The 24,690-nt window shown below is 43.6% G+C and overlaps 1 protein-coding gene and 1 non-coding gene across 2 annotated transcripts in view; one reads left to right on the plus strand and one right to left on the minus strand.

The window, feature by feature from the left end:
* ACIN1 (apoptotic chromatin condensation inducer 1) overlaps positions 1 to 24,690 on the minus strand; it is a 39,279-nt gene that overhangs the window by 2,891 nt on the left and 11,698 nt on the right. Inside the window, 11 exon segments of the mRNA XM_040227238.1 lie at positions 102 to 247; positions 577 to 607; positions 609 to 719; positions 1,231 to 1,383; positions 1,478 to 1,611; positions 2,387 to 2,429; positions 5,884 to 6,025; positions 13,538 to 13,653; positions 14,128 to 14,343; positions 14,777 to 16,030; positions 16,747 to 16,835. Coding sequence (XP_040083172.1) covers positions 102 to 247; positions 577 to 607; positions 609 to 719; positions 1,231 to 1,383; positions 1,478 to 1,611; positions 2,387 to 2,429; positions 5,884 to 6,025; positions 13,538 to 13,653; positions 14,128 to 14,343; positions 14,777 to 16,030; positions 16,747 to 16,835 — 2,435 coding nt within the window.
* Positions 18,703 to 18,774, plus strand: TRNAE-UUC. Its single transcript has one exon. It is a non-coding gene; the product is annotated as a tRNA-Glu (tRNA).

Here is a 24,690-nt window from a genome sequence, read left to right on the forward strand (position 1 = left end):
CACCGAGTGAGTAACCAGCAGATGCAGGAGCTGAACCTAAGAAACATGAGTCCACAGCTCTGACTCTACGTCAAGGTGCACCGCTGGAAACGATGACTTACCAAATTGGAGATGTGGACGATGTTACTGATCTTGCCCCGGGGTGGGGAGGGCACCTGAGCAGTCCGGACTGGGTCATCAATCGTAATGGAAACTCCTGACTTCTGCTGGCTAATGGAACGTCGAGTTAAGGTATCTCCTAAAGTCACTATCAAATAGAGCACATGAATTGTTTTCAGCAGGGAGCAATGCTGGCTTTCGCCTTCAGCAGGACTTTTAAATTCTCTACCGGTAGTCACTCTTCCATCTAAATGTGCTGAGCACCTGCACTGTGCAAGGTACAGTCCAGGGTGATCTCCTCATTATGGGGACGCAAAGATTAAACAGATTCGAACCTAGCCCTCAAGTAGCTTGGTAACAAGACAGATGTGTAAAATACTACAACACAAGGCAGAAGACATTCGAGGCTGTAAGAGATCCACATCAGGTGCTCTGGGAACTCAGGGAGCCACACGTTTCACTCAGCGCTGCACCCACCTTTCTTGACTTCATGTTCCACAGGGGGGGGGCAAGGCCACCTCTACTGAGACCTGGGGAGGTACAGGGGCTTCGGCTTCAGGCTCCTTCTCTTCTTCCTCCTCTTCCCTCTGCCCATTCTCCTGGCCCTCAGCAGGTACCACCTGTAAGGTATCAGATTAACAGAGGGATTCTTCAACACCAAACCGGCATATTATTTCCTGCCTCTGGTTTCTTGGGGAGAGATGGTGGTAGTCAGCCTCAAGTGTTCTTTCCACTGGGGGAAAGATTTCATTATTAGGGTCACCTCCACCAGGTCCTGGGACTGGTAAGACCTTAACTCATCCATGAGGAAAACTAAGGCATGAATTGGCAAATTTTTTTCTGTATAGAACAAGACAGTAAACATTATAGAATTTGTGAGCCATACAGTTCCAACTACTCAATTCTTGATATTATAGCACGGAAGCAGCCATAGAGAAAAGTATATGAACTGGTGTTAACTGTTCTAACGGAACTTCATTACAGACAACAGGTTAGATTTTGTATTCTGCTGACCCCTACAAAGGTCAATTAAGCCAACCCCCTGCACAGATTTCCCTTCTAGAGCTCCACCTTAGCAACTCACTCTGCATTCAGGCCCCCCTCCCCCAAAGTGGGGCACAGGAGCCTTACCTGAGTGACAGTCCGGCATATTTTCAGCCCCTTGTCATGGGTCCCATCATCACCATTACGCTCTGTCTCATCCTCAGAGATTCGGGAGTCGTCAGCATGAAGATCCACAATAGCCTCCTGCCCCGCCAGGGGTTTGATGTCGGGGATGAGGCTCTGGGACACAGATACCCCCCACCCCGTTACACTGGGCCCATGTCTACTCCTACCGCATGTCTCATCCTCCCTTCCCCGGCCCCTCCCACCTCACCTTGAGTGATTCGGTGGTGATACTGATGGAGGGTTTCTTCTGGGTGGCGGCTGTGCTGGCTCCCCAACGCCGCTTCCGACTAGGCTGGCCCCCCTCTGTGTCACTGTTTCCAGCTGGCACCCCCTTGGTAGCTGCTGTCCCCAAGAAACAGGACCCCACAGTTAGATGGTCCCAGGCTCTCTGCTGGTTCACACCACAACACCCACAGATAGCCTTCAACTGGAATTTTAGTGAAAGGTTAACTTAAGGATATTACTTTTGGGGACTGGCGAAATCGTATTTCAGAGTAAATAGAAAGCCTGGAGCCACTTCCTGAAAGATTAAAACTACTCATCTCTGAAGGCAAAAAGGGAGAAGTAACTAGGCTGGTGAGCATTTAAACTTTTACTGGTAGAAAAACCTAAAGCACTGGGTGGGGAAGACATACTGAGGATGACATGAGAATGAGAAGACTGTATGATAATAAAATTCAAGTTAGTTTTAGATCATGACATGACCTGGTTATGCTTTAGATAGTATTAACACTAACAGATTGATATTTAAGTCATAAAGATCTATTAAATATTACACTTTTGTCAACTTAAAAGAGTTCCTCACTGAAAAATGCTCAAGTTGTTGCTGTTTGAGGTGTGGGAATGTAAGGACTATACATAAGTAATGGTGAGACACTTCACAGTGTATCTCATTAGGGTTAAGAAAGAAATGGGGGGAAGATGACAAGAATTGTTTATGAAGTTCTGAATTATAAACTGGAGCCTTAACTATGCCATAGATTTGCTGGGTAGAGTTGCTGGGATGGGAAGGGGTAACCCAAGAATGCCATTCAGAGAGAACGGAAGTCTATTTCTCTATGAACTCTGAGTTTTACGGTACTCTGGACCTGTATCAGGGATTTGGGGCTAGACTTACAGACAACGGAGATCTTCCTCTTGAATGATTTGGGCAGCAAGCTCTGTATAGAGAAGAAAGGGGGGGGAAAAAAAAAGAGAAAGAGACACACCCCACAGAGAGGTGGAAAGGAGGTTAGATGGGGCAGTCTTAGCACAGGTTCCAAAGACACAGAGAGATAGAGACACAGAGACAGACAGACCAAAACAGAAGCGGCAAACGGCAAAAACGAAGCAGAATCAATGCAAGTTAGAGAAAAAAATAAAACCAAACATCACAGCAGGGAAAAGTCATCTAGTCCATACCACACCCATGTATTAGCTTAACCAGAAATAAGCTGGAAGAAGAATTTCAGTGGCCTCCCAGCCCCTTAAAAGCACTGGTCATGCCCTCTTCCACTGGTGTCTATGGATGGAGAGGATGCGAGACCCAACAAGCTATGCCCAAAACCGAGTTATTTAGTCTTTCTAAGGTATTCCTTGCTAACTGGATCAAAATATGAGTAAACAAGGAAAACCAACTTTGGGATGGCAACTGTGACGATATAACCCTCCTCCTTTACTCAATGCCCAGCCTGACATCCACTGACAGTGGCTCTGAGCAGCTTGGATAGCAGACTGTTAAAACTGCCTGGATCGCTGCCACACTGTGGAAAAGGGCAGCACCAGACTCACTGGAGAGGAGCCTCTGAAGCCAAGTGCTGGCAGAAAGAATTTAAAGGTGTCTTTGGTAAAGACAAGATTTTATGAAGGGCAGACAGTACCCAGCAAGAGTCTCAGACTTTCCGACCACTGTACAGAGCTCTAGCAGAGCCCTACTACGTCGTCTCCAAACAGGGCTTATGCCTTAGGGGCTCTGTCAATGACCAGAAACTTCCAAACTTGCTTTTGAGCAAGTTTCTGCCCCCAAACACTCAGTGGAAGACTGTGGACAGAGCAAAAAGAGGAAGAAAGAGCAAAAAGGGGAATAGAGCATTTTCAGATTTAGGTGCTTATTTCTGGAAAAACTAAGACCTACCACCCTTCTAAAGGGTAGGGCAGGAGCCCTCTTGATGAAATCCCTTTCCCCCATCCACCCCCCAGCCCCATTTGTGTTGTCTAACCAAGTCTCCTTGGTCTCCTTTAAGGGCCAGCCTGACCCCTAGCCAGGCCGCTCTTGATGGGTAAGTTAGTGAGAAAAAAAAAAGTCTTAATTAAAACAGGTAGAACATGAACCAAATAAATAAATCCAATAAAGAAATCAGAATAAAGATAAAGAAAAAAAATAAAAATAAAAGATTAAAAAAAGAGGAGAAAGAAGAAAATAAAGAGGAAAATAAACTAGGAATATGACAAATGTTCCAGGTACCATCTCACACCTGGGATCTTCAGTTCAGCCAATCGCACCTCACTGTGTACTGTATCTAGTCAACCGCCGGTCCAATCAGAATGAGCCCTCCCTGCTAGGCGCTCTGCATTTGGTGGGGGGTTGGGTTGGCAAAAAAGGTGGGCGCACGGCGTGGTGGTCGGCACGGCACTGCCAGAGTCCTCCCAGGGGCGCACGGGGGCGGGAGGGAAACGTGTGGGGGGACGCTGCCCAGTTTCCATGATGTCAAGACAGTTCACTGGCGGTGGCCAGGCTCAGCGAGGGGTACAGGGGGAACAGGGGCAGAGACATCAGTTCTGGCCCTGTAGGGGCATCATCCTGTAGTCCCTGATGAGATGGCCTGTGAGTAGCAGGAATGGTCCTGGCCTTTTATCGTGAGAGGCAGGCAGGACCCTATGTCCACCAGTGGCAAGCTGCAGCAACACCACCACCCAGTGCTTGGAATCCAGGTGATGACTCCAGAGTCCCTTTCTCCTCTGCCTGTAACTGGGGAGGGGGTCCTCTCACCGAGTGGGTTCATGAAGCCTCTGTTGAAGGCAGCCTGGGGGTAGTAGGTGGACAGCCCCAGGACCTGGCACACATTCAGCAGCAAGGTCAGAATACTTTTCTTCTGAGTGGTGTGTGGCATCTCCTCAGGGACTCCAGCTGAGACAGTGGTTCCAGTCAGGTGGATGGATGAGCCCCTGCCTCCAGGGATGGAGGAGAAGTTGGAGCAACCAACATGCTGCCCTTCACCATGGACAACAGGGACCAAAGGAAAGTCCATCTGATGAGCAAATGATGATACATGGCTGGGCTGTCATCAGCATTAAATCCCTGGGCTCAGACCCTAGACTTCTCTGCAGGGTTCCTAGTCGTCACAGCTTAAGCCGAGAGCCCCACTTGGTATTTTACAGCTGGCACTGTGATCACAAACATTGACTCTTTAGGAGGTCTTGGTGCCCTAGTTGGGGATCCCAACAGTCTGCAGCAAACAAGGCAACCCACAGTCCTCAAAAGGGCAAGGGCGTGTGGGCAGGCGCCCCAGCACTGACACAAGCTCTTCTTGGGGTGTCCCAAAGAGGGAGATGATGCAAGTCCACCCCTTTCCAAATGCTTTTTGCTTTCTTAATACAAGTCTCTCCAGAACAGTGCTCTTCTTGGCCCCCTGATGTAAGCAAGGCAGGGAGGCAAAAGGGGGCCCATCACAGGATCCCATACACATGCCCCCCTCTGGCCAAGACACCTGGATAGTAGACTCGGCTGACTGGGCAGCTCAGTAGCAGCGGTTGGGTCCAGAGGAAGAGGCGGCATCAGCGATTGGCCAGTTGGGCAGGGTTATATTTTACGGGCGGATTACCGTACATGAGGTACTTGGACAAAGTTTTACGGGGAAGAAGGACCTTGTAATAAATAATATTCTGCACATCAAATCACTTTCACCGGCCCCCACCCCCGCAACACACACCAAAGAAAGGCTACACACACAACAGTCCCTCCCACCCTGTTACTCTAGTCCCAAACCCAGCTAATTCTTTCTCCAATTACTTTAAGAGTCAAGAAGACTTCGCTGGCTCTGATGGGAGGAGCCCCCTGAATTGGGTGCAGGACACAAGATAACATATATGCCCAAAAAGTAAGTTGAGGCGTCACAAAAATAGCCAAGGGGCCTCTGGGATCACCCCAGGAGCTGGCTTCTAAGTAGCTTCATCTTTCAACAAGACCACTGGGGGGCAGATCAGCAACAAAAATTCCTCAGCATGGTGGTCAGCGGAGATCCACCAAAGCCCACTAGATGGCGCTGAGCTCCAACATGTTTTAAAAAGGAGGGAAAGCTAGGGGGCTACCACAGGGAGAAGCTAGAGACGGCAGCAGGGAAAGCTAAGCCTGGGTCTTAGATAAAGGGCCATTAACCGACTTTCTGGGTGGTAACAAAGTTCCCCAACTGCACTACTTCCCCAGCAAGGAAAGGGGGATGAAGGAGCCCTGTCCCATCACACGGGGTCTCCCTGGCTAAACCAGCGAATTCTCCCTTGGCCCTGTCCTGATCCAAATCTTTGCCTAGTCCCTTTTTTAAGCTATCCCACTGTGGAAGAGGGATCACTGGAATGTTCTACTCTTTCCCCTAGGTCCACTCCTGCCCACCCAGCCCAGTAGGTGGCTTGGGTATTTACCTCTTTCTTCTCCTCATCCTCAGCACTGCCCTCTGGGCGGTCATCATTGCTGACTTGGTCTGCAATAGGCATGGGGGGTTCTGGAACCTCATTTTCAGCTCTGTTTTCACTTGTGTCCATGGTCACTTCCTCCTTCTCCTCACTGTCATATGGGGATTGGTTGGGGGGCAGGAAAGAACCAAGGGGAAGAGAGAACAAGATGTTAGGTTTTGGGTCAAGGAAACCTCCATGCCTCTGTACTTGGGTGGGATTGGGAGGGCTGCTTTTCAGATCAAACTAGAGACTTTGCCCCCAAAGGAAAAGCAGACAACCTCTCTCCTAGGGGAAAGAGTACAGATCACAACAACCACATCCTCCCACTGCCCAGACAGGATAAAGCTGTGATGTGTGAGGTCAGGACTCCAATGCTCTTAGGTACTTCACAAGAGCACTCTTCTCATATGAAGAGGAGCAACATCCCTCTCTGAAAAGTCCCTCAAAAGTGACTGTTATTTGCCCACAACCCCAGGGCATCCCCAGCCCGTGGTCACGGGCACTCTTATTTAACCAAACTGCATGAGAAACTAAGGGAAGCCCAAGTCCTTAAAAAGATGAAAAAGAGCAGCCAAGGCTCTAGCAAATGACCCCAACTTTGTTGTTTAATCAACTGCTTAGGGTAAAAGCCTAATGACCCACAGATCTGGAGACACCAGGAATGGAGAAATGGTCGGGTGGGGGCTATAGGGAGAGTAGGGCTGGTGAGGGTTCAAGCTTCAAGGACTCTCTCTAATCAAAAAGGAAAAATTAACACTGCCAAACTATGAAAGCTCAGAGAAGAACCAGGCCACTTTTACCTGCTCAGAGGTGTAGGAATTGTTCTTACATTCGGCTTTCGCCCAGTTTCTCCCACTCCCTTATTCCAACTTCCAAGAGATAAAGAGAGCAGGCCTCCCAGTCAGGACACACCCTCCCCCACACCACGCATCCTTCCCCCCGGTGCCCCCCCGCAACACTGAACCCACTCCCCCACCTCTCCAAATCACACAAGTAGGGTCCCACTGCAGGCAATGAATCTCAGAGGTTCACTTCAGATAAACTAGCTTCCCAACTTCTTTTTTCTGTCTTCATCCCTAACTTGTATCTCTAATCTCACCCCCACTACCCCCCAAACACTGGGGTGGGGAGGGGAGGGCAGGGAACAAATCAAGATGAACAGGGTCCCCTCTCTAAGTCTCAAGAGAGGGGAAGCCAAGCCTCCATAGGCTGATAACCAGCACCAGAAAATTCGGCATTCTCGACAGGCTGCCTGACACTCAGAGGTCAGAACAGCCTCCCCAGAGCATGGGAGGGATGCACGGGAAGGGTGGGGGGTGGGGGGGGAGGAGAAAATCGGAACTGTGCCCCCAGCTAATAGGCTCCCACAGAAACACGAGATTCAACTGCCTGAATCTAAAGAAAAGGCTCATCCAAAAAATACCTATTTCCCACACAGAGAGGGCAAGTGAGGCCAATTAGAAATCAGGCAGGAAGGACAAAGGGGGAAAGCAGAATGACTGAAAACAAACCAAAACGAAAGACGGAATGAAAGCCATGGGGAAGAGAAGGGAGATGAGGAGGGCTAGAGCGGTAGGGAAAAAGGATACATGGAAATGTGAAGCTCTCACCCTTCTTTGCTTTCTGATAACATGATTTTTTTTCTCCCCCTGGAAGTGCTGTTTATCCCTTTCTGGAATGGAAGAAATAACAAAAACCAAACAAAAAAATCCTAAAAAATTAAAAAAAACAAAACAGAACACCTTCCTTGTCCCAAGATCCCACCACCTCCTCCCCAGCCACCCGATCCAGAGAGAGAAAATCGAGATGCAGCAACTGGGATCCAAAAAATGGTAAATGGAAGGAGAGGTGGTGGTGGTGAGGGGAGGCTAAAATAGATCTGGATTTTAAGAGATAAGCGTTAAGTCCTCACGGCAAACCCCGAATTCGGCTGGATTGATCTCTCTGGAGGAGGAGGAGGAGGAGGGCCAGGCTGCTGGTAGTGGCTGGCTCTATTGTACTGGCGGAGTGGTGGCGATCAGCCGGAGACATGCAGGGGAGCCATCTTGCCACTTACCCAGCAGCCCGTGTGTGCGGATGGGGGAGGGCCCTGCTGCAGCAGGGGAGGGGAAAGGAGAAGAGGGAGGGCGCTGAGTGAGCAAGGTTCTTATCCTCTGGCAAGCTACTCGGAGCTCACTGCTGGCTCAATAGGCCTGGCCCTTTCCCTTCTTTTCTCAGGTTACAACAGCTAACGAGGCCTAACCCCAAAGGGAAAGGGTGCTCTCTCCTTGTCTTCCTGGGGGGCGGGGGAGGGGGCTGGGTGGAGAGGACAAAGTTACAGCTGTTTGCTTGGAAGATTCCAGAGAATAGAGAGAAAGGAAACAGCAGAACTGGGAGTGAAAAAATGGTAAGAAGGAAGATAACAAGGCCAAAGTTGAATAGAGACAGAGGGGAGGGTCATGAGCAATATTTTAGGTGTCCATCTTCCTCTATCCCAGAAGCCAGGCATGGAACATTGAAAACTGATCAGCTGGCTCAAGGTGGGAAGGTGGGATAAGATCTGGCACTATCTAATCACTATATAGTAACTGGCTGCTTACGGCAGCAATGACCACGTGTTACTACTTCAGGGAGATGAAAGGAAAGGATAAGCAGAGGTGCTTTCTGAATTATCAGTAAAGGAGGGGAGAGGTATCTCTAAAGAGAAGACAGACAACTTTGTTTCACAGAGTCTTTAATAAGGTCACCCTGCCCCAGGAGCCAAAAAGAAGAAGATAAACAGGGCAAGGGGACCTTGCCTAAAGCATGAAGGCCGCTTCTTGGAGCAAGGGCTCCAAAGTGAGGGCTCTGGAGTACATAAGGGAAGTCAGAGAACTGTTACTGGGAACGGGGTGGGGTGTGTGCAGATCTGTTGGGCAAAAAGTGATTGGGAACTTAACAGAAATGATTAATCATGGGCATCTCCGAACTACTGTAACATGTGACGCTGTCTCTACCCATTCAGAAAGGCGCTCAGTAGACGCTCAGAATGCTCATCTGTTGGCTACAAAAGCGCTCCTTGTGTAGCTGAGTCGCAGTCAAGGTTACCATTAGGACAAACTTCTGGATTCCTAACCCAAAGCTTACTATTATCTCTAATTCGTGATACCAGAGCTGTTAGCTAGGAATAAAATTTCCTCCCTGCTGCTTAAAATCTTAAATGTACACACCAACTGCATGCTAGAGCACTCATGTTTATACATCACACTACAGTTCCTTTTCACTTAGTGGTCCCTGTCGGCTCTGAGAGTCTGGAGTCAAATGGCCTAGGGCTCAATCCAGGACCCAGCCCCACCTCACACAAGTAGCACACAGTGATACTGAGTTTCTGATCCTCTCTGTGTATCAAGTTTCTTTATCTGTAAAGTTGGGGTAATAACAATATCTATCTCATCTAACAGTGTGATAAGGATTTGCTCTTAGGAACCTGGTTTGGAAGACACCCCAAGTCAAGGCAAGGATATGCATAAAACGCATGTATGTTTAACAGGCCGCTATCTCATCTGAGATTACCTATGGAGCTTTTCAGAGTGTCCTCAGAGTGCAGACTGCTCTTTCTATGATGTAAAGGCAATAACTGGTTTGTTGCTTCCACTAATGCCCTCGCCACTGTCTAGTGCCCTCTGGTTACTTGCCCCTTACCCTGCAGAGTTCCTCAGGGTCAGGGACACCTAGCCTGGAGCCTAACACAAAGAAATGTTCAGTAAATATTTCCAAATTAGGTTGTCATTGTGGGTCCACATAAGATACTTTAATAAATGATTGCTGCATTAAAAGTTTCCTTAATATTTTTTAGACAGAATTCCCATAAAGACCATTACCCAACAGAGGAACATTACCTTCAAACATCCTCAAATACATGTTCCCTGTCCATCAATTGTCCTAAAATACTTTCAGCTGCCAATACGCCTTTCCAAAAGTGGTTTCCTTGGAGGAAGAATTTTAATAGCAATTCTATGTCATTTTTTTCAAGAATAAGAATTTTACGATGCTATCCTTGGCCTTCATGAGACATGAATTTGTGCCATCTATTTCCTCATGATCAAACCTATGGGATCTAAGAATTACCAAAACTTTTCTAAGAGGCAACTTTGAAACTGTCCCAAAAAAGGGGACTCAATCTACTTGCAGGACTAGTCCCAAAGTCTTCTTAGCTATGTGTCAGAGCCCCACGCAGCATTTCTTGGTAGTCCCTTTTAGACAAAAGGCATCTCCTTTTCCACTATTTAAGTTCTTACACAAATGTTTCTGATACCTTTGAAAAGAAAGTGTAACTGCATGGGGATTGGGGATGGGTGATGTTGTTGTTAGTCCATAAGGCACGTTTGACTCTTTTGCATCCCATGAACTGGAGTCCGGCAGACTCCTCTATCCATGGGATTTCTCAGGCAAGAATACTGGAGAGGGTTGCCATTTCCTTTTCCAGGGTATCTTTCCCGACCCAGAGATGGAAACTGTCTCTTGCAGTGGCAGGCGGATTCTTTACCAGTGAGCCACCAGGGTGATACCTACTCATAATTAAACAGCAAACAAAGCATTTGCAGCCCAGAAGAAAAGGACAGAACTAGTTGAGGGCTAATAACATCGTATTAGAATTTGTATCTGAACATGAATGAGATTCAAAGAAACTAATGGAAAAGGAAAATTTCTACAGACATTTATGTTTGAACTTACTGAAAATTTCTATAGACATTTATGTTTGAACTTTATTGTAGAAAATTCACAAAGAGCTGAGGACTGATATGAAATTTAAATAATAGTGGGATTTGACTACCTTTGGTAGTGAGATTTAAATACAGAATACCCTCAGGAGCATACTAGTTCCAAGATAACCAAGGAGAGTATGGTTTAAGAGGGTATGTCCTTAGATACCAACTTCTCAGTGAGTGAACTCTATTGATAACAATAAATTCTACTTTTTAAAAATTATGCATCATTAGGCATACTGGCACTGTAGGTCCCCTAGAGAGTATCAATTACACTGTCATATTGGTTTAAAGGACCATTTCCTTCCTGCTATTCAGGCAAAAGGACAACTAAACACAGTGTCAAGGGCCCAACAATTCTACTGCCTGCAAGGTTTGTATATACAGGAAGGTTTTATTTAGAAAATTGGGGTTTGAATTAACTACTACTGGATGATACAGTTGTCCACACAAAGTTTTTCCTTTCCTTTTTTCCTCTATTTTTTTTTAATGTAAAAAAGAGAGTACCCTTTTTTCCTGTATATGAGTAAATTTTTGTTCTAGCTATAGCAGGCAAGGCCGAATTTTGGAACAGGGCTCAAATGAACCAGGACTGAGGGCTCACAAATTCCTGCCCCAAGAAATGAAAAAGATACCTTACCTCATAAATCTAGAATCCCTCAGGGAACAATCAGAATCACAATGGATTTAACCAACCACAGCAAAAAAAAATTTAGGTCATCTCTTCCCAGTGGTGAGAGATCCTTGAAGTAAAGTCTAATTTTTCTTTTTAACACTTTACTGAATCAATGGGCCCTAGCTCTATTTTTTAAAAGTCATGTGACTTCTTGTTGAGACAGAGAGGAAAACCAAGGTTAAGCCACAAATGGTCTTTTTCATTTAGCACTCCCTGTTGTTTCATCTCACTTTTAAAATTGGCCAGGCTCCAGAGATCACCAGGCTAAACACTAGCACTCAAAGAGGGGTGAAAGACCAGGAGTGTTGTGAATCAATTCAGCAGGGCCTCCAGAAATGTAGCCAAACTTCTCAAAGACTCATTTACCAAATCCAATGCCAGAATATCCTATGGGTTTTGGGCATGTAATTCTGTTAGGTTGTCAAATAGGCCATCTGAAAGGCAGACGGAAGGAAAGCAAGTAACCAGGGATGTGTATGAGCCACTCTTGAGCTCAGACTGCATTTCTAATCTATGGGCTGCTCCACAGAAATCTGCCTGGGCAATAATGGGCAATCTCAGGATTTGCCCAAGGTGCCATTTGCTATCTCCTTGCCAGAATCAATATGACTAGATGACCTCAGTCTTAAAATACAGGTCAAAGCCACCTTTACCTAAGGAGAAAAACTCTGTATGAGACTCCAAGGTTCATTTGCCCTGGACCTACATGCAAAAACCCAGAAATAAGGTGCTTTAAAACAGCAGACAGTGCCACTCTGTTGCCAGGATCTCAGAGACCTACAGGATTTTATGGTAAGCAAGGAGCCTTTCATAAAATTACTTGCTTCTCATGGTGCACAGGAAACAATTCCTCAGACCCAATTAGTAAGCAGGTTTTCAACACATACTTTGAAACTGCCATTACAGAAAAGACATATTGTACTTCCATGGGAGGGAGGAGGGAAAGGCAGGTATTATCTCTGATTGATGGATAGAAAAGGGAAGGTATCACCCCATTTCCTCATCGATGGTGTAGCTGGGAAATCCTGAACACCTTCAGAATTCGCTGGGTTTTCACTTTAAGGTCCTAGAAGAAAAACCCCTTTCCAAAGAATAATGTACCCATTCCAAAAGGGAAAAAACGAAACCTTTTTTCAAAGGCAATAGAGTAAACTTTTAGCTTTCAAACCAAAAATGTAATGGCCACAAGATGGCAGCAGAGACAACAATATTAGTATAGGCAACAGCGAGGGTATATCCTAAGGCAAAAGCTATATAACAAAGATTACATAACTACTGTTAAAAGACTCAAAAAAAAATGAGATAATAAATCAATCATGTCACTGCCCGCCACCCTCCAAAATCAAAGGCAAAAGGTAGTCTGAAGTTCTAAGAAGAATTTACATTACTAGACATCTACATAAAAACGAAAATCATATTGCTAGTATTAGCGTTAAAGCAATCATGGAACAAAGTTAGGCCAACTGTCTACTCAGGACATTTTCTGACGTTGAAAAGGTAAGCAATCTTATTTCCACAATGCTTTGTCATTTCCCATGAGACTTCAAAGGCAAGAATTTTGGTTCAATGGCATCTTAATTTGTAATACATATACTCAACAAATGAATGACAATTCTCAATTACTAATTTAATTTGATATGAATATTTTCTAAAGCTAGATTTATAAGGAATACATTCACATTAATTGCATAAATGGTAAAATCAATCCAAGGGTCTCAGAAGGGATAAGTTTCTGACTTGATATGGACTTCATATTTTGCTGTACTGTATACTGTGAGAAGTAACTAGGATAGACTGTGGCTAATAAAATGGTGGCTAATAACCAGAGAAAACACAAAAACTAAAAAACAGCACCCTTCTGGGTTTTTTTTAGATCCTCAACATCCTTTATTAAACTGTGTTCCCAGGCTCACAAGCAGCTGGCAAATGTGAGTTAAAATACCTGAATCAATTCCTGCTTTCTCCTTAAAGGAATTGACTGTTTTGGTCAGATGATCCCAGAAAATGGGTTTTCTTTTACTCCCACCACTGCTTTTCAGACTACATTAAGAGTTCTGGTGGCAGCTCTCAAGACAGTATAACTGAAGTCTAGCCTTAGTCCAGATACAGCTCTGCCTTTGTGTTTTATAATGCAACGAAGATTTAGCCAAAGAACCCCAGGGAGCCAGGAACTATCCTACAAACCGGGAGAGTTATATCCCAGCTGAGAGGTATCACTTACACAGTGTGATGAATCCTTTCTGATTCTGGTAGGTGAGAGGTCGGAGTCTCTGAGGTTTGGGGCTGTGTGGCAGCCGGTGGCTCTGCCTCTTCAGCTTCACACTTCTTTGGGCTCCCCTGTCAGGACAAACACAGCAAAACAAACATAGCCAACATACTTAAGTCTGCTTGATTCCTTTTCTTTAACATGGAGCTGATAAAAGGCAGAGCACGACATATATAGTACCAGCTCCAGACACGGCCCTATTATTTATTTAATTTTAAAAAGTGGAATGGAATACTGCTTACAGAATTTCTATGCTAGCAAACATTTTATTAGAATTCTTCTTTCAGAGAACTGAGAAGAGGCTTCCTTTTGGGCAGAAAGAACTGATCCCAAGAGAGCTGAAGATGAGAACCCTTGATGCTCAGCCTCATAGAGAACTTCCATTAACCAGGAATTGGGAAATACAAGTAGAATCTAACAGGTATCCCCTTCTACATTTCTACTGAGCTTTATCCAGACTGCATTTTCAGTTTTTTAGCTAAGACAGAAGGGAAAATCATGCCTAATCCTCTGTTTTCCTTTAGAGAGGGGGCATAATACCCTACCCGATCAGGCTGTAACCTCTGGGTCACATGCTTTTCAGCTGGCTCAGGTTGGCTCACACGCCTCACTTGGACAGAGGATGGGGTGGAAGTCCTCTCCTTTGGCTCAAGGACCTGCAGTTGTGGCAATGGTGGGGCTGCAACCTCCTGACCAGAAGAGGGATCTTTGGTTTCAGTGTAGCTGGTGGTGTTGTCCCTAGAGACTCCAGGGCTCAGAGACTAAAGAAATAAAACACATTAGCCAAATTATTTTATTTGGTATGTATTCGGTAGATCACTGAGTTTTCCAGCTTAATACTTTGGATCTTTTTATCCCTAGATTTGACTTAGTGATTTCCCTATTTCCTAGATTATCCAAAAATTTATTAACTCCCAGTTAGGTGCTGGGTACTGGGATATACACATAAAAAGGTATGACCATACCCTCAAGAAGTTCATTGCCTAGTGAAAAATGGGTAGACAGATTGACCTTTCTTTACAATCAACAGGAATCAAACTGAAAAAGAACCAGTGAGTTGAAAACGAGACTGCAAAATGAAAAGTAATCACTGAACTGGGAACTAAAGGAACCTTTTTCTATTCCTGCTGGAAATTATAAGCTCTGTAGGGGCTGAAAACAGTGCAGTACAGACAGAACATCTCCCACACTTACTTTTCTGCTGTTGCTCGATGCTGACCGGGAACGAGAACGAGAACGGGAACGTGACCTGGACTCTGACGTTGACCTGGAGCCCACCTTGGATCCATCGCGAGGGTTGGCATGAACACGTGCCCCAGATGCATCTCTCTGCTTGGATCTTGGAGGTGAGTGAGACTGAGAGCCTGAACTGTCAGGAGAGCGAGATCTTGATCTAGAACTGGAGGATGAAGATGAGGAGGATCGGCTAGAGGAGGAGTCAGCTGACTGTTTCAATCTGTGGCTTGGAAGAAGGACATGAGAAGCCCTCCTGCCTTCTTTCTGTTCCAAAGATTCCTCAGTGATCCCTTTAGGCAGCGTGAATTCCTCAATTTTTAGAGGGAGTGGTTGAGTGGATTTTTCTGATTCAGTTTCAAGACCTTTCTGGGCTGAGGATTCAGCTTGTGTGCTTTTCTGAACTAGAGGCAGGACACTCTCCTCTGGCACTTTCTCAACTGGAGGTTCAACTTTGGTGTCTGCAGGATCTGACAAAGGAGACAAACTTCCCACCAACTGCACAGTATGCTGAGATAGTAATAGTTCCCTGGCCTCAGCATCTGTATTAGGAGGAGATAACTGAATGAGGACAGGAGGAGCTGGGCCTTCCATGGGCTCTATTTCTTCTTCACTCTGGAGCTGTGTATTAGGTGGTGGAGAAGATGCTTCCTTGGTAAGTAAAGGCGGGGGAGTCTCCTCCTCACTGGCAGTTAGTTCTGGTTGTAGCACAACCGGGGCCTTCGCCACATCTTCAGTCAATCGAGGAGGGGAAGGAGACTTGGATATTTCCTCCAAGCCTTTTGAAAATTTTATTTCTCTTTCTTCTTCTTCAAGAGAAGCTGTTTTCATCTCTTTCTCCTGCTGATGTCTGGCTAGATGACTTCTTCGGGCCTCTTCCTGGGACCTTGTAACTCTCCCTCCTCTCTCTAACCCCTCCTGTTCCTGGGATCTTATAGTTTGGGGTCTCTCATCTGTCACCTCCTCCACTTTTACTATGGGTATCTCTTCTCCCTCTTCCTTAAATTGTTTCAGGACTGGTGCATCTCTAGATTTTTGTCCCTCATCATCATCTTCCTCCTCTTCCTCCTCTTCTTCCTCTTCCTCCTCCTCTTCTTCTTCCTCCTCTGTTTTCAAATTTCGATCTGCTCTGACCCTCAGATTTCTAGAAGGTGTTTCTTGATCCTCTTCCTCCTCTGCAGCCTGGCTACACTCGGAGAGTTTAGCTGCTCTTGCCTGAAAGAAAAGATATTCAACAGTTCAAGGTATATTTGCTCACTATCAACAGAAGAGAAAAAGTATCTCACAAGATACACATATGATGGAGACACTCATGATATATGCTTTCAGCAACACAGAAAGCAAATGTGGCAACAGACATGTGTGACTGATATGGACTTCATGGGAATCAAAACAAGTACAATGATGAAACTGCTAGGGCTTCATTTGTTAACTTCAAGCTTCAAAATAAATGTGAAGTGAACATCTAGAAAGTGTGGGGAGGCGGGCCTGACGTATTTTCAGTAAATGTGATTATTTTGATCTTTTGGATATATTTAATTTGTCCCCATTATTTCTTTTTCCAAGGTTGTAATTAACCATACATATACTTTTGTATTCTGTTCACTTAACACCATATCATACAGCTTTAAGGTTTTAATTAGATAATGAATTGTCTGTTTTTTAATAATGTGCTGCCTTACAAATACAGATCAGCCTGCTAACTTTCACAATTAAGTTTTAATTTTTATATATTCATTCAGAAATCTGAAGGCCAAAGCAGATATAAATTAGGAAACACAAAATGAGAAAAATGTTAAGCAAAGAAGGTGACTATACAGAAAGATAGAGAAAAATCAACTCTTAAAATAAGTTGAGGAAAAAGAGGAGGAGGATATATCCAAAGCATTTCGCAAAGAAGTGAAGGATGCTTTCAGAGACAACAGGGTTACCTGTCTGACTCTGGATGATCGTCTTTCTCCTTTCCTTGGTTTCTCCTCATCAGATTCACCTTTCTCTTCAGAAATAGAGGTGCTTTTTCCTATCAAATGAAAGAAAACCAACTCAGACTTAAAAACACAAACATTCATATAATACTGCTTTCTAAAATCAATCAATCAAAGCATATGAGCTGGTCAACACACATCTATATTAATTTCCCCGATCTCTATGTGGAAGAAAAGACCACATGAAGCCCTAAAAGGTCAGGACATGTTGATAATTCCTGCTATGCATATCTGGAATGTTTTACTATCTCAAAGCCAATTCACATATTACAAGTAATTCAAACAAATGTAAAATAACTACCAGGGGCTTCAAACTGTCTATCACAAAGTACATTTATTTCTGTTAAATGTTCTGTCACTGAATCAAAGCTAAAGACTTCATTGTGCTCAGTTTGATTTTTTTGGACTGCCTATTGCCACTAGTTTTGCCCAAAACCTCATGATTAATACACTGGTTTGTACAACAATAATCTCATGATTACTTAAGAGAAATGATTTTCAGGGCACTAAGGTTCCTAAAAACTTCTTCAAGCCAACTGGACAGGGCTCTGGAAATAGGCCTTCTCTCAATTATGTTTTATATATGGAACTCAAGGTAAGATTATTTTAAAGAAAAACAAGTTCTACTATTAAAAGAAAGCTTGCAAATCACCAATGTAGGTCATTCCAATTAACAGCTTCAAGTAAAACTGGAAAAAATGTTCACTTACAATCCATGTAAATCACTTAAATAATTTGAGTCTCAGTGTCTTGATAGAAAATGGAAGGGAGGGGCTGGAAGATCTCTACGTTTCCTACCAGTATTAAAATATTACATGGAGTAGAAATGCAAATATTGATGAGAACCAGTTTAGAAAATAGCCTAAAGATAATTACATTCCAGATAGGTACAATGCAGTACAAAAGGTTTAAATGATGCACAAACACCTGTTCTACACTAACAGTATTTAAACTAGTGCAAATAATGGCAGATGGTGTGAGAGAAGAGAAGTTTTCTCTTATTTCTATATTTCAGCAATCTAAAGTGAACTACTCTTGGCTTCTGTAACTAAAAGAAACTTACAAAATGAACTAGAAGACTGCATATACTTTATAAAACTTTATTCTATGATCACTTGATTAATAGGATCTCTGAATATATACCATTTCATATCTAGATTAGAGAATAAAGACTTTTTTGCATACATAGGAAAAAGAAGCTGATTTATTGTAGTTTAACAAGAAATTTTTAAAAAGGCAGAAGGTAGAGGGAGGGATAAACAGGTGGAGCACAGAAGTTTTAAGGCAGTGAAAATACCCTGGTATGACACTCTAATGATGGATACATGTCATTATACATTTGTCCAAACCCACAGAAAGTACATCAAAAGTGAACCCTAAAGCGAGTTACAGACTTCAGTTGATTATTATGTGTCACTGAATATTCACACACTGTAAGAAGTATACCACTCTGGTGTGCAATGTTGATAATGGGCTATACATACGTGGGAGGAGTAGAGGGCACATGAGAAATTTCTGTACCCAGCAATTTTGCTGTGAACCTAAAACTACTCAAAAAAAAAAAAAATTTTTTTTAAAAAAAACAACAAAAACACTATCCAGATACTCAAGAATTAAAAAAAAATTGGAGGGAAGATAAAAATTTTAATATTGCAGATCTCTTAAACTATCTAAAGACAAAGAAAAGAAAATTCTACACCAAAATATCAGTTGCTGCTATTTTAGTTTGTGGGACTTATGGTGATTTAACAATCTGTTTAATGGACTTCTACGAGAAAAGAATCTAAGAAAGAGTGTATATATGTATAACCAACTCATTCTACTGTACACCTAAAATGTAACACAGCATTGTTATTCAACTATACTCCAATTAAAAAAAAAAAAAAAAAAACCCTAGGGAATTCCCTGGTGGTCCAGTGGTTAAGACTCAGCATTTTCACTGCTGGGGCCCAGGTTTGATCCCTGGTCAGGGAACTAATATCCCACAAGCCATGCAGCAGAGCCAAACAAATAAATAAAAGCAGTTGTTTTCTTCTTGTTTTTAAAAAATTTTTCTAAAGAATACATGCTACTTTTTGTAATAAAACAATCATTTTTAAAATTATAAAATCCTATACTCTGGAGGAAAAACCTACAGAAGAGATTCTCCAATATACCTCAAATACTATAAACAGGAAAAATTCACAGGTCTAGCTATCCCAAGTACTTGCTTTTATCATTTCAAATTCTATATAAGAAGCATTCTCTGCTGTTTTATTTCAACTTAAAAAGTGAGCGTTATAAACACATATATGCTGTGAATAAATAAATGTGATTTTTAGGGAGGGGAAGAAAGGTATGCATACAGTTAGCCATAAATGTGCTAAACAGGTCAAATAAAATAGTTTTTTAGAGTTATGATTTTAAAACTAAGTATGTACAAGCAAATAGCCTTTATCTCCATCAATTATAAACTACATACTATTCTATTAGACCATAATGCTATTTTAATATTGTAAAACTGCAGTGAGAGGATTCTAGACTATCCCTTCTCCAGAAGCACTTGCCTAGTAAGTCATCAAAGAGATGTGGGAAAACTGAGAAAAGTTGTTCAGAAAGTTCTGGACATCATTGTTTTGCAAAAAAAAAAAAAAAAAAGAAAAGAAATGACAGCTGGAAGGGACCTTCAGACATGAAAACAAGAACCTAGTAAGCAATACAAACTGTAAGAAAGAGATGAGGCATTTTTTTGAGCTCCTTGTAAGGAACTGATGTGAGGCAAACAAGATTCTGCAAAAGGTGCCATCTATGACGTGCACATGGCCACAAGAGTGTCTCCAGCCTGATGTTACTGATATGTGAAGGAGATGAGCACCTGTAGCAGAGGGTGGAAAATAAGCCAGGGTGAACGTAAGATTTCTAAGATTCCAAGCCAGAAGTCTTCAGGAGAGCAAAGATAATAGAGAATGTATTAAAGTGAACAAAGTTAAAGGGCCAGATAGAAGGGAAGTTTCTTCATCCTGGAAAACAAATCCCTCGGTAGGATCTGCAGGACCCAAGTTAGGTAGCTATAGAGATCATAGCAAAGCCTGTGGCCAAATGGTATCCTTGGGTATGAATAAGAAGCAGAAATTAAGAAAAGGATGCCAAACCTAAATCTGACTCATGTTTGTTGTATAAGTAACTTATCTAACATTTCTGTGGAATCTCAGCATCCAGATTTAACACAAGAAATAGGGATAAGGGCTAAATGCTTTGTAAGCCAAAGGCTGCTTAAAACCCCTTGGGGTCGTTCATACCTTTGCTAATCAATCCATATTCCGACTGCCCATTTTTTAACATTTTAGTATTTTTCCTAATCTTCCAAGTGTGGTCTCTTTTTTAAAAAAATTGACTGACGATAATAAGGACTTCCATAAAACCAGTTATGACCTAGAAGAGAATCCAGGCAACCTCTGATTATAGAGGGCAGAAAATTCTGAAGAACCTGGTGGAGAGGTAAGAAGTCAAGAAGGGGAGCCAGGGAGGAGTTTATAAATCAATCCTTTCTTCCTATTTGGGACTGTGTCTACAGGACATTAATGGGAGGCTGCTGGAGTATAAGACAAGGATCTTGATTAACTGTAACACCGAAAAGCTATTCTTTCACTTAGTCATTTGTCGGGAGCCGAGTTAGGCATTACTGACAAAATGGAGGCACGGTCCCCAGACCCCTCTCCTCATTCCACAGGCACGGTTCCCGGGATGAAGGAGTTAGGCCTTGTAATTCTGCCTTGTCTTTTCCTCTCCTCGGCTGAGTTGACTAAAAAGGAATATTAAGGTGCTTATTGTTCTTGAGAGGACCATGAGAAGGCATCAAGCCTTCTGCAGCATTGCTCTGAAAATAATTCATAAAGTTAATCATTGACATTTGTTCAAGGACTTTTACAAAAAAGTGTTCCAGGATGAGCACATAGGCCGCAGCTTGAGGCCATGGGAGGGATTGATATCTGAAGCCTATTTGCAAGGAGAATGTTTATGGCAAAAGAGTTTACTGAATGTAGGGCTTAGAAATAATTAAAACAGTTAGAGGTTAAAGATTTAAGGAATGTTGTAAAGTTAGCATATTTTATTATAGCTTATAGAAGTTAGGAATTTTTAGAGACACTATAGCTAGAAGCCTTTTTAAGAGATAGTGAGCTCAGGATGTTAGGGGCAAACAGGACTTAGGAAGATAAGTAGTAAACTGAGGAATGTAGCATGACTTACAATGTAATCACAAGTTAACTACAGGACACATAAGAGAAGATAGACAACAGATGATAAGGCTGATTCCCAGAGAATCACTGAAGCAGGAACTCTGAAGAGCAACAATGATTTATGGAGATAATAAATCTGGGAGAGGGGGAACTGAAAATGTCAAACCTCTGGTCTAATGGTTGTGTAAAAGTATAAAAGAGAACCTTAAACTTGGAATAAACAGGGAGTCCATAGAAAATTGAGAGGCTGTCTCATCGCCAACACCGTTCATCTCTTCAGGTTGAATCCCTGCCTGCTGGAGTTGGACTCTGGCAAGTGGTGCCCAGAACAGGGGACACTGAAGAGTAAGTAATTTGAAATTGTAATGCGGGACGGTTAGGACTGTACCTGTGGGTGGCCAGCACACCTCTGCAGTTTAGGCAGGGTGAGGAGGGTACAGAATCAGCAAGAATATTCTCTAGAAGAATGGGTTTCTCTGCATCTAAGAATACACAAATGTTTATTGAAATATTACTTCCTATGTTAGCCCAGAGAGGCGTTAAAGTAAGCACAGCAAGACTGTCTAAATTTCTGTTTCTTTTATACTCTGCATGGGCCAGAAAAGGTTCCTGTAGTTGCTTTTGCTCTGTGGAATATGATTAGAAATGTCCTAGAACCTGTCATGAGGCTGTTAGAAAGCCTACGGGGGAGGCTATAATGGTGGATGGTGGTGGGTCTCCACCTTCTGTGCAGATCATATTTTCTGCCACTGACGAAGAAAAGGAGGGAGACTGTGCTCTACCTCCCAAGGAAGGAGAGGGCTTACAGGACGCTGTGGCTGGGCGCCCTGGCGAGCCCCCTCCCCCTCTACGCAAACCTTTAAAAATTTATCCCCCACTTTCTGATTTAAGACGACCACCGACCACCGCCACCTCCGCTTGTGCCTCCCAGGGCCCAGGAGTTCCCCACTTTGCCTCCAAAGCCTCCCAGAGCATTGCCTAAGGCTGAGAAAGAGGTTTGTTTTTTTGAAACAAAGGAGCTTTTAAAGCAGAGGCATGCACAATATACAGAGCTTGCTCCTTGGAGAAAACCCCCTCAGGGGGGCCTCACCGAGGCTTAAAAAAAAAAAGATTAATCCTAATGGAAAGGATTCTACAAATAAAAAATGTTTCTTGTGGCCAAATGGGGCATTTTTGCCAGCAATGTCCTGCCAAGCAGGTACAAGCCATGCCAATCAACCCCAGGTAGCGCAGGACTGGACCTCAGTTCCACCACCACCACCACCACCACCACCACAATATTAACCCCTGATGTGCTGGTTACTCAGATTCCAACAGTAGTGGCTGGCCCCCTACCTGAGGGCATTGTAGGACTTGTGCTAGGATGTAGCTCGATTTCTTTTTAAGGAGTTTAGGTGGTGCCTGGTGTAGTAGATTCTGCAAATTAATAAAGATCAAAGAATAGCACAGCTTTTGCTTTTAGCTTATTATCAGACAGGAAAAACCTTGACTTCTCAAGCTAGGGGCCCCAGAGGATTTGGATCTAGTGATCTAGCTTTTTGGGTGCAGGAAATTACAGCTTGAACTGTGAACTTCCTGATGTTCAAGCCGGTTTTAGAAAAGGCAGAGGAACCAGAGATCAAATTGCCAACATTCGCTGGATCATCGAAAACGCAAGAGAGTTCCAGAAAAACATCTATTTCTGCTTTATTGACTATGCCAAAGCCTTTGACTGTGTGGATCACAATAAACTGTGGAAAATTCTGAAAGAGATGGGAATACCAGACCACCTGACCTGCCTCTTGAGAAATCTGTATGCAGGTCAGGAAGCAACAGTTAAAACTGGACATGGAACAACAGACTGGTTCCAAATAGGAAAAGGAGTACGTCAAGGCTGTATACTGTCACCCTGCTTATTTAACTTATATGCAGAGTACATCATGAGAAACGCTGGACTGGAAGAAACACAAGCTGGAATCAAGATTGCCGGGAGAAATATCAATAACCTCAGATATGCAGATGACACCACCCTTACGGCACAAAGTGAAGAGGAACTAAAAAGCCTCTTGATGAAAGTGAAAGTGGAGAGTGAAAAAGTTGGCTTAAAGCTCAACATTCAGAAAACGAAGATCATGGCATCCGGTCCCATCACTTCATGGCAAATAGGTGGGGAAACACTGGAAACAGTGTCACACTATTTTTGGGGGCTCCAAAATCACTGCAGATGGTGACTGCAGCCATGAAATTAAAAGACGCTTACTCCTTGGAAGAAAAGTTACGACCAACCTAGACAGCATATTCAAAAGCAGAGACATTACTTTACCAACTAAGGTCCGTCTAGTCATGGCTATGGTTTTTCCTGTGGTCATGTATGGATGTGAGAGTTGGACTGTGAAGAAGGCTGAGCGCCAAAGAATTGATGCTTTTGAACTGTGGTGGTGGAGAAGACTCTTTGAGAGTCTCTTGGACTGCAAGGAGATCCAACCAGTCCATTCTGAAGGAGATCAGCCCTGGGATTTCTTTGGAAGGAATGATGCTAAAGCTGAAACTCCAGTACTTTGGCCACCTCATGCAAAGAGTTGACTCATTGGAAGAGACTCTGATGCTGGGAGGGATTTGGGGCAGGAGAAGGGGACGACAGAGGATGAGATGGCTGGATGGCATCACTGACTCGGTGGACATGAGTCTGAGTGAACTCCGGGAGTTGGTGATGGACAGGGAGGCCTGGCATGCTGCAACTCATCGGGTCACAAAGAGTTGGACATGACTGAGCGACTGAACTGAACTGAACCGAGGCCTTTAAAAGATCTTTTAATTCAAGGGAATACAATGTCAAGGCTGTTAGATACTGGAGCAGACGTCTCTTACATTGCTGGAAAAGACTGGCCCTCGTCCTGGCCAACACGCTTGACCAGTTGCCAGCCTGGTAGGAATAGGATCAGTGCCCTAGGTTGCTAAGAGCTCACAAATTTTGACATGGTCAGATGAGAAGGGGGCACAAGGCACTTTATGTCCATATGTGGTTCCTTCACTACCTTTTTCCTTATGGGGGAGAGATATATTATCTCAGATGGGATGTTTATAGCCCAGATGAAAAGGTTACAAATCAAATGCTGCAAATGAAGTATAATCCTGATAAGGGGCTTGGTAAAGATCAGCAGAAAATTGTTTCACCATTAGAGGTGGTTCCTAACAAGAATAGAGAAGGTCCGGGATATTCAAATTTATCCTAGAGGCTGTTGCCTTACTGCCGACCCTATTACCTGGAAATATGATGATCTGGTATGGGTGGAGCAATGGCCTTCAACAGCTGAAAAGTTACAGGCAGCTGAGGATTTAGTTATGGAACAATTGACAGCTGGCCATATACAGCCTTCTAATAGCCCCTGGAATACTCCTATTTTCGTTATTAAAATCAGGAAAATGGAGACTGTTACAAGATTTGAGAGCTATAAATACAACTATGGAAGACATGGGGGCCCTCCAGCCGGGCCTCCCTTCCCCAGTGGCTGTGCCTTTTCAGTATAATGTGATAGTTAAAGATCTACAGGATTGTTTCTTTACCACTCCCCTAGCTGTCCAACATGGTAAGCAGTTTGCCTTCAGTCTCCCTTCAGCTAATTTTAAACAGCCCTATAGAAGGTTTCAATGGAAGGTTTTGCCTCAGGGAATGAAAAACAGCCCCATGTTGTGT

Source organism: Oryx dammah, unplaced genomic scaffold (genome assembly GCF_014754425.2).
Source record: "Oryx dammah isolate SB20612 unplaced genomic scaffold, SCBI_Odam_1.1 HiC_scaffold_26, whole genome shotgun sequence".
Taxonomy (NCBI): Eukaryota; Metazoa; Chordata; class Mammalia; order Artiodactyla; family Bovidae; genus Oryx; species Oryx dammah.